This window comes from Cebus imitator, unplaced genomic scaffold (genome assembly GCF_001604975.1).
Source record: "Cebus imitator isolate Cc_AM_T3 unplaced genomic scaffold, Cebus_imitator-1.0 Scaffold391, whole genome shotgun sequence".
NCBI lineage: Eukaryota > Metazoa > Chordata > Mammalia > Primates > Cebidae > Cebus > Cebus imitator.
The window spans coordinates 1,851,245-1,861,314 of record NW_016107706.1 but is presented as its reverse complement, the minus strand read 5'-3'; the positions used below and the strand labels follow the sequence as shown (position 1 = coordinate 1,861,314).

General features: G+C 44.9%; 1 protein-coding gene, 1 non-coding gene and 1 pseudogene across 2 annotated transcripts in view; 1 reads left to right on the top strand and 2 right to left on the bottom strand.

Moving 5' to 3' along the window:
- Positions 1 to 2,363: 2,363 nt before the first annotated feature.
- On the bottom strand, positions 2,364 to 3,142 carry LOC108289105 (annotated as a pseudogene).
- A 2,228-nt stretch (positions 3,143 to 5,370) lies between these two features.
- LOC119468198 lies at positions 5,371 to 5,475 on the bottom strand. Its single transcript, XR_005196845.1, has one exon. It is a non-coding gene; the product is annotated as a U6 spliceosomal RNA (small nuclear RNA).
- Positions 5,476 to 7,524: 2,049 nt separating this feature from the next.
- Positions 7,525 to 10,070, top strand: part of SLC22A14 (solute carrier family 22 member 14) — a 14,121-nt gene continuing 11,575 nt past the window's right edge. Inside the window, exons 1-3 of the mRNA XM_017508394.2 lie at positions 7,525 to 8,217; positions 8,929 to 9,032; positions 9,234 to 9,388. Coding sequence (XP_017363883.1) covers positions 7,702 to 8,217; positions 8,929 to 9,032; positions 9,234 to 9,388 — 775 coding nt within the window. The 5' untranslated portion in view covers positions 7,525 to 7,701. The remainder of the gene's footprint in view (positions 8,218 to 8,928; positions 9,033 to 9,233; positions 9,389 to 10,070) is intronic.

The following is a 10,070-nucleotide window of genomic DNA, read 5'->3' as shown; positions in this document are numbered from 1 at the left end:
CTGGGCTCAAGTGACCCTCCTTCTTTAGCCTCCCAAGTAGCTGGGACTAACAACACGCACCACTACACCTGCCTAATTATTTTATATTTCATAGAGATGGGGTCTTATTTTGTTGGCCAGGCTGGTTTTGAACTCCTGGGCTCAAGCAAACCTCCTGCCTCAGCCTCCCAAAGTCCTGGGATTACAGGTGTGAGGCACTGCGCCCGCTCTAGTGTTGCACTGAGTGACTATACCACTGTTTACTCAGCCAGTCTCTTATGTATATGGATGTTTAGGTTGTTTCTAATATTTTGCAATACAGTCAATGCTGCCGTGCAAATAATCTTGTACACGTGTATTTTCTTATTGTTGGAAGTATGTCTTCAGGGTAAATTCCCAGAAGTGGGATGCTAAATCAAAAAGTAAGTGTATACATAGTTTTTTAGGGGTATCGGTGGTCTGTAGGACTGCCCCTAGGCCCTGTGATTCACCAGAAGCATTCATGGGCCTCAAAAGTTATTATAGGGCTGGGTGAGGTGGCTCATGCCTATAGTCCCAGAATTTTGGGAGGTCAAGGTGGGCAGATCACCTGAGGTAAGGAGTTCGAGACCAGCCTGGACATATGGTAAAACCCTGCCTCTACTCAAAATATAAAATTAGTCAGGTTTGGTGGCATGTGCCTGTTGTCACGCCTACTTGGGAGGCTGAGGCAGGAGCATCAGTTGAACCTGGGAGGCAGAGGTTGCAGTGAGCCACGATCACACCATTGCATTCCAGCCTGGATGACAGAGTGAGATTCTGTCTCAAAAAAGAAAAGTGATTATATACACTACTACAATTTATTGCAACAAAAGGGTACAATGCAAGGTCAATAAGGGGAGAAGGCACATTGGGTGGAGTCTGGGGGATACAGGTGTTATCTTCCCATCTTCTCCCAATGAAAGTACACAGGATGCCCTTACTCCCCCAGCAGTGACCTGCAGCAGCCTATGTGAAGTCTTTTCTGCCAGGGACTCTCTCTCTGAGCCCGAGCCCAGCATTTTTACTGGGGTTGAACATGAAGCCACACAGTGCCTTCGTGACTAACTGTAATTACTGAAACTTCATTGCCCACTTTCAGAACCCAAGCAGGAAGGCTGTTCAGTATAAGGCACAAGCTATCTGGAAAGCTGGTACAGCATGGCTCACACTTCCAACCATGCCAAACACTCTTTTTAAACTTATTTTTAGAGATAAGGTCTTGCTCACTGCAGCCTCAAACTCCTGAGCCCAAGCTATCAGGAGTGGCTCAGCCTCCCAAGGGGGCTAGGACTATAGGCGTATTCCATCATGCCTGGGTAATTTTTTATTGTTTATTTAGAGATAGGGGTGGGGATGTCTCGCTATATTGCCTAGGCTGGTCTTGAACTCCAGACCTCAACCAATTCTCCAGCCTCAGCCTCCCCAGTGCTGGAAGTACAGGCATGAGTCACTGCACCTGGCCCCAAACACTCTTAAAGGTAGCACAGAGAATACTCCAAAAGTTCAATTCCAGAAGTCAGCTAAGGACGAATCATTCAAGCAGTTCTTTCTGAGCATATGCAAGACGTAAACATATCAGGGTGTCTGGGTTAACTCGTTCTTTCTTTTTTTTTTTTTTTTGCAGAGACAAGTAAACATTTATGTTTGTACCTTTCCTCCTATGTGTATTTCAAGTCTTTCTCACAAGGCCCCAGGAATCTCCAGATTCAATTATGTCCCTGGGCTTGTCCACTGCTGCAGGAGTCTTAGGGAGCCTTGAACAAATGCTAGATTACTCAGTTACCAACATTAAACCCTAGGGTAAGAGATGCAGCAAAGCAGAACTCCTTCCTCCATGGAATGTGCTGATTTCAGACGAGGCAGCAGCCAATGTAGAAAATGTTGGAATTTTTCCTTGGAACTGGATTGTGATGAGAGGTGCTTGCAATGAATATAAGCTACTGTTTTTTTCTTTTTTTTTTTTCTTTTGAGACAGAGTGTCGCTCGTTGCCTAGGCTAGAGTGCAATGGCGCGATCTTGGCTCACAGCAACCTCTGCCTCCTGGGTTCAAGCAATTCTCCTGCATCAGCCTCCCAAGTAGCTGGGATTACAGGCATAGGCCACCATGCCCGCTAATTTTTGTATTTTCAGTAGAGACAGGGTTTTGCCATGTTGGTCAGGCTGGTCTCGAGCTCCTGACCTTAGGTGATCCACCCACCTCAGCCTCCCCAAGTACTGGGATTACAGGCATGAGCCACCGCACCTGGCCAGCTACTGTCTTTTCTTTGACCCTTCCTTTCCAGTTTTTAAAGATAAAGCAGGAAATAATCTTCTCTGAAGATACTTGATACAAATTCTCCAAACCCAAAAACACATGCTTCCACTTCATTGATAAAAATTTATTGCAGTTTGGCACCTGGTTCTAGTTCAGCTGGCGGATAAGCTGATTGATGCGTTCACCCCGATAGCCAGGTGTGCCCATCTCCCTGAGGAAGCCCACTCTATTTTTGGTAGCATGACGGGCCACTGAGAGGTGGAAAGGGTGCAAGAACCATGAGATCTCCTGGAAATGCTTACCTGGGAAGGCAATTTCATGAATGGGGTCTTCCAAGCAAATGACACCAAACTTCCCCAGGTGCTCCTCAATCACAGTGTTGTCTGTCAGAGGGATGGTCTTATTCTTGACCCTGGCTTGTCCACGTTTCAAAATGAGTTCCCGGACAGACTTCAGATTTGGAAATCCCCAGGTCACATAAGGTTCCACTATACGCAGCATTTTTAGGTTCTAGGGAGTGACTTTTACAAAGACACCACTAAAAATTTCCTTTAGGTGAAGTCTTGCAATGGTTCTCTGCACCAGTAAACTCACACCATCAATCCTTTCAATGCGTACGACAGAGGCCAAAGAATGTTTATCTGGCAATTCCAAGGTGTGAGCCTTCACTTCCAGTCATCTGACACGCACCTTGTCACGTGTCTGCCGCCAGGAATCATGTAGGAATGATTCCAATCGCTTAAACCTGGGCCCTTTTCCTTTCCTCTGCTCCTTCTTTGCCAAAAGTGCCTGCTTTGCCTGAGTGCCTTTGAGGGCTTGATAAGCCTTCCTCTTTTTCAGGAGATTTTCTGGAACCAAAGGGATTTTTCTTTGCTCTTGCTCCGCCATCTTTCCGGTATAGCAGCCACTCCTCGCTCTTTCTTATCAGGTATTGCCAAATTGTCCTTCAGAAAGGTTGTACCAGTTGGCCTTCCCATCAGTAGTGTATGAAAATGCTTGTTTCCCCACAGCCTCATCAACAAAATGTGCCAATGTGATAGGTGAGAAATGTTATCACAGTATTGCTGTCATTAGCATTTTAGAAAATTTTGAGTGAGTTTGAAGATTTTTTTATTGAATGGCATACTTTTGCAAATTATGTTTTCTAATTGTTCTGGGTTTACAGAAATGCAATTGACTTTTATATATTCACATTATTCGCAGCTACCTTGCTGAGCTCTCCTATTGTTTCTAGTTATCTGTAGGTTCTTTTGGGTTTTATTTTCTTTTCAGTCTTTATGCCTTTCATTCTCTTTCTTATCTCATTGCGCTGGCTAGGGCCACCCAGTATAACGTTGAATAAGCATGGGCATCTGTGCCTTTCCTCTGATTTTGAAAGGAACACTTTTAATGTTTCCTTTTTAGGATTTTTTTGGGAGGGAGATAGTTTTTGTTATTAAATCAAAGCATTTCTCATTTTTCTTAGGATTTTTCTTTAAAAATCACAAATTGCCAAATTTAATCAAATGCATTTTCTGCATCTATAAGCATGATCATATGGTTTTCTCCATTGATCTATTAAGTATTGATCTATTCCTTATATAAGTATTTATAGATTGTATAATAGTAAAACCATCTTTGCATTTCTGGTTAAAACTGTTTTTAATTGGCCATGCATGGTGGCAGACTGCCAAGGCAGGCAGATTACTTGAGCTCAGGAGTTTGAGACCAGCCTGGACAACATAACAAGACCTTGTCTCTACAAAAAATATAAAAATTAGCCAGGTGTGGTGGGTGCGCCTGTAGTCTCAGCTATTCAGGGGGCTGAGGTAGGAAGATTGCTTGAGCCTGGGGAGGTCAAGGCTGCTGTGAGCCGAGGTTGTGCCACTGCACTCTAGCCTAGTGAGACGCTGTCTCAAAGATAAACTAAAAACTGTCTTTACTGTGATATATTTTTCTCTTAATATGCTATTAAATTTGATTTACTAACATTGTATTTAGAGTTTTTGCATCCATTTTTATTAATAAAATGTATCTGTGATTTCCTTTTTTGTACTGTAATTTTCTGGTTGTGCTATCAAAGTAAAATTCTTTGGCAGTATATATCTTTTCCTATTCCCTGAAAATAAATTGTATACATGGGAATGATCTGTCCCATGAAAGTTTGGTAGTCTTGTTCTCTAATCTTGCCAAAAGAAAAAATTAAATTAAATTAAATTAAATTAAAAAAAAGAAGGTTTGGTAGTCAGGCATTTAATCTGTAGGAAGATTTTTTACTTCTACTTTATTTAGTCACTATAGAACTTTTAAGACTTTCCATTTATTGAGTAATTTTGTTTTAGGAATTTAATTCACCTAAGTTTTCAAATTCATTGGTATAAAGTTGATGTTAGTATCCAGTTAATATTTTCAGTCTTGCTATATCTGTATATTCCTTTTTGCATATATAAAAGACTTATTTGTACCTTCTGTCTTTTTAAAATTTTTTTACATAATTTCCCTAAAGGCTCGTCTATCTCTATTCAAGGAACTGACCTTGAACTTTGATTCCGTTTCTTATACTTCTGTTTCTAGTTCCTTTATTTTTGTCTTAACTTTACTACCTCCTTCCTTTACTTTCTTTAGATTTATTCTTTTGTGTTTTTTCCCACTTCCTATGATGGGTGTTTAGCTGGTTAATTTTCAGTCTTTCCGATTTTCTATTATAAAGCACTTAAAGCTTTAAACTTCACACAAGTACCACTTTTTATACCACCCATGCGTTTTGATATGTTATGGTTCTTACTATCATTCATTTATAAATATTTGTAATCTTCCACCATGATTTCTTCTTTAACTTGTGATGTATTCACAAGCTTTTTTTTTTTTTTTAACTTAAAAACATATGGAGCTATCTCTATCTCTTATCTCTGTCAGCTCTATCTATCTTCATTCCATGCTCATGGGTTAGAATACTCAATATTGTTCTTAAGATACAAATTCTTCCCCACTGTAGATTCAATACAATCTCAATGATTGTATTTATTTCATACAATCAATATTTGAATTTGCATACATGTTTCCCATTTTGACTGCTCATTTTTGCATCTCCAGCTGTCCTCCAGAGACATTTTCCTGCTTATCTTTTATTTATTTATTTAAATATGGAACCATTCACAAATGTGTGTGTCGTCCTTGTGCAGAGGTCATGCTAATCTTCTTTATATTGTTCCAATTTTAGTACACGCGCTGCTGAAGCCAGCATCCTTCTTTTCTTTTAAAAGTTTAATCAAATCAGGTCTATTGCTTGTGTGTTCTCTCAATTTCTAGTTATCTCTATAATTATCTTTATTTTACCCTAGTTCTTGACAGACAATTTTGCTGGGTATACAATTCTAGGTGGTCTATAATTTTCCATCCACATTTTGAAAATATTCTTCACTTCCCTGGTTTCCTTGTTGCTTAACTTTCATTGTCTTCTTCTTCTTCTTTTTTTTTTTTTTGAGACAGAGTTTCACTCTTATTGCCCAGGCTGGAGTGCAATGACACTATCTCAGCTCACCGCAACCTCCACCTCCTGAATTCAAGTGATTCTCTTGCCTCAGCCTCCCGAGTAGCTGAGATTACAGACATGTACCACCACATCCAGCTAATTTTGTATTTTTAGTAGAGACGGGGTTTCTCCCTGTTGGTCAGGCTGGTCTTGAATTCTCAAATGCAGGTGATCTGCCCACCTTGGCCTCCCAAGTGCTTTTTCTCTTTTTTTTTGAGACAGGATCTTGCTCTGTTGCCCAGGCTGGAGTGCGGTGGCGTGATCATGGCTCACTGCAGCCTTGACCTCCCTGGGCTCAGGTGATCCTTCCACCTTAGCCTCCTGAGCAGCTAAGATTACAGGCACATGCCCCCAAGCCTGGCTAAGTTTTTTTTTTTTTTTTTTTTTTTTTTTTTTTTTTTTTTATTTTTTTTTTTTCTTTTATTTCTTTAGTGTTCGCAGTTAATGTTCTGTTCTGCTATGCAATCACTTATATGCATTTCTCTTTACTTTTTTTTTTTTTTTTTTTTTTATATTTTCTTGTAAAGACAGGGTTTCACTGTGTTGCCTAGGCTGGTCTTGAACACCTGGGCTCAAGCGATCTACTCGCCTGTGCCTGCTTCTAATAGGAGACTGCTGAAGCTGTTCATTAGTCAGTGGCCTGTCTTCTCTCCAGCTGATTTTCAAGATCTTTTCTTTGTCATTGGTGTCCTGCAGCTTCACGGCAATGTGTCTAGCCATGGGTTGGAGATAAATTACATTTCCTGGATCTAAGAATTTGTTTTAAAAATTTTAGAAAAGGTATTCTTTTATTTCTTTAATGCTTCCCCAATTCTCCTTGTGGGCTTCCAATTAGATACATATTAAATCTTCTGCCTACCAAGTTTCTTTACCTCTCTCTCACATTTCAGCAGTTTATTCCAGTTCACTGATACTTTGTGTCAAATTTAACTTTCTCTTAGCATTTTCATCTCAACAATGACAACAACTTGCCATTCAACAAGCTTTCATTTGTAAAAGTTCCTAATCTTCCTTCCAAAGGTGTCTGCTTTTTCCTGATTGTTGTTGTAAGTTCATTTTTGTAATTACAACTTTCATTTCCTTAAAAAGTTCATACAATAGCTATTCTAAATTTTGTATCTGACACTTTCAACATCTGTAGTCTAAAAGTCTGTGGTTTTGAGTTCTGTTGACTCTTAGAGAGGCTTGCCTTCTCAAGGTGTAATGTCTTTGCTTGATGTTCATCTGTGAGAGTTGTGCAGAATCAACTTGAAGAAATTTTCCTTCACAGAAGACTCGCTTCTGCCTCTGCTCTGAGCCAAGGGGTGCCTCACACCAGGAACTGTTAGGCCTGCTAAGGGTTTGGCTCAAAACAGAGCTTAATCTCCCCTCCTTGCTGCTGTTGCAAGGTAATACACTTACAGTCAGTATTGCTCCCCTTCTTCCTTCCCCGCATCTGCCTTTCCAGTTTGGCTCCGTGATCTACCACTGCACCACTGCACCAGCCTTGCTGCCCCACCTCGTGGCCCAGGCTTCCAGCTGTCCACCTTGGGCCAGCCGATGCTGATGCAGATCTTTATTTTTGAAGAAAAGATCCCTAGGGACCTCTCCTACCCCTTGTAAGCCCATTGGCGCCTCAGTGTGTGTGTAAACAAAAAGTTTCATTTGCGGAGAAGTTCCAGGAGAGTTCCTCAGAGCTTAGTCCTTCGTGGCAACAGCAGCACAGCATTTTCTAAAACATTAAAGATCTTAATTACGCTAAAAAACCTGGATGGTTGGGCCAGTGGGGAATAAATCATATTAACTAAGAAAGCAAGGGAAGGAACTACTGAGATCAAGGTTGGACTCCATATTGCTTCAAGCCAGAGGCCAGTTCCTGGTCAGTGGCTCCCATGCTAGTCTTGATGTTTAGGAAGTGGTATCAGCAGAGACAGAGCTGCACACTTTCTCTGGACAGATGGCAGGAGAAGAGAACTTCAAGGAAGAGCTCAGATCCCAGGATGCTCCCAGGAACTTGAACAGGCGTGAGGCAGCAGGGTATCCGTATTCCCGGTCTCTGAAGATGCTGTTACGCAGATTGAAGGTCGTCACCACCAAGCAGGATGACAAGTTTACCAACCTCCTGGTTGCGGTGGGGGAGTTCGGCACCTTCCAACGGAGGCTGGTGGCCCTCACCTTTATCCCCAGCATCCTGTCGGCCTTCTTCATGTTTGCTGACCACTTCGTGTTCACAGCTCAGAAGCCCTATTGCAACACCAGCTGGATCCTGGCAGTGGGCCCCCACCTGTCCGAAGCTGAGCAGCTGAATCTGACCATACCCCGGGCATCCAATGGCAGTCTCCTGACCTGCCTCATGTACCTTCCTGTGCCCTGGAATCTGGATTCTATCATCCACTTTGGCCTCAATGACACAGACATATGCCGAAATGGATGGATCTATCCTGACGCTAAGAAGCGATCGCTGATTAATGAGGTACGCCTTGTCCTGGGTTGTCTGTAACTACCCCACAGGCTCAGAGTTGTGCCTCCTACCCTCACCGAACAGGTGGGGAAACTGAGGCTCAGAGATGGGAAGCCATTGGCCTGAGGTTGCCCTGCAGAGGCAGGGCTTGGGCAGAAAATGAGGGTTCCTGCTGCCCAGCCCTGGCCCTGCCTATCGGTAGAGTACATTTGGGGTAGAGATGGGTGTGGCATGGCAGGGTTTGCCATCTGTCCATGAAATTTCCCCGGTAGCTGTGCCTTTGCCCTTAGAACTCACAAAAGGTAGGGCTCAGGGAAAGAAGCAGCTTTGATCAGGCATCTCTTACAGGGATTCCCAACCTGAGCTGCAATCTAGGCCCTTCATGACACAGACGAGCCTAGTGTGAGTCTGCAGGTGGGGCCTAGCACCTGCCTTTGGGAAAGGGTCTGCACGGATTCCTGCCTTTGCTTGGTTTCCCACTCCATCCCCCACACCTCTTGGCCTGTGCCTCTGGTCACTGTCTCCAGGCCCACCTCTCAGGGTGGAGCCTGTGCGGGTTGGGTCGCAAAGGTAATAGAGCAAAGGCAAGAGCGGAGGCACGCTGCACCCAGTTACCTGCCCCTTCCCAGGTCCCCTTGGCCTATAGGCCCCATCCTGGGGTGAGGCTAAGTCTCTGGACCCAAAGGTGGGTGCCCGTGGCCGATTCCTGTGTCTGACCCACAGTTTGACTTGGTATGTGGCATGGAGTGGAAGAAGGACACCCCAGAGATCGTGTTCATGGCAGGGCTCCTGATAGGCTCAGTCGTTTTCGGGCTCATAACTGACAAGTGAGTCCCCGGGAGTTTCTGCTGGTCCCCGAGCCACCCCACCTCCTCCTCGTGGACATTCAGGTTTGAAGAGTGTCAGGCTGAGGGAGGTGAAGGCAGGGGTTCTCCAGGGGCCCATGGGTGGCTCAGGGCCTGGCCCAGGTGTATCCGGCTGGGGCCAGCCAGCGAGGTCCTGGTGCAGCCACCCTTTGACGCTTGTAGGATGGGCCGTTACCCTGCCATCCTGCTGTCGCTGCTGGGGCTGATCATCTTCGGCTTCGGGACAGCCTTCGTGAACAGCTTTCACCTGTATTTGTTCTTTCGCTTTGCCGTCTCGCAGTCAGTGGTGGGCTACGCCATCAGCAGCATTTCTCTGGGTGAGACTGGACCTCAATGGGCAGGGCGGGGCGGCACAGGGGCGTGGCAGCATAGGCGGGTGGCAAGGGGCGTGGCGGCAAGGGGGCATGGCGGCAAGGGGGCGTGGCGGCAAGGGGGCATGGCGGCAAGGGGGCGTGGCGGCAAGGGGGCGTGGTAGCATAGACGGGTGGCAAGGGGTGTGGCAGCAAGGGGGTGAGGCGGCATAGACGGGTGGCAAGGGGTTGGGGCGGGGCTGCAAGAGGGTGTGGCCGGGGCATGGTGGTGCAGGCACCTACTGGGAGTCCACAGGACCCCAGGCCTAATTGGACAGGCAAAAATATAAGAGATCTCCTCTCCTGGCTGCCTGGAGATGCCAGAGAATCAGTGCCCTGACTGCCCTTCCATCCTCATCATCCTTCCTAACTCCTTCATACCCCGCACCTTCCGCTGCATACTCCTTGCATACCCCTAAGTCCCATGGGTTACATTTATTGAGCCCTTAAGAAAGGCCAGGGAAAGAAAGAGAGAGAGAGAGAGGGAGAGAGAGAGAGAAGAGGAAGAAAGAAAGAAGAGGAAGAAGAAGAAGAAAGGAGGAGGAGGAGGAGGGGAGGAGGTGGAGGAGGGAAGGAAGAAGAAGGAAGAAGGAAGAAGGAAGAAGAAGAAGAAAGAAGAAGAGGAGGAGGAAGGAGGAGGAGGAGGAGG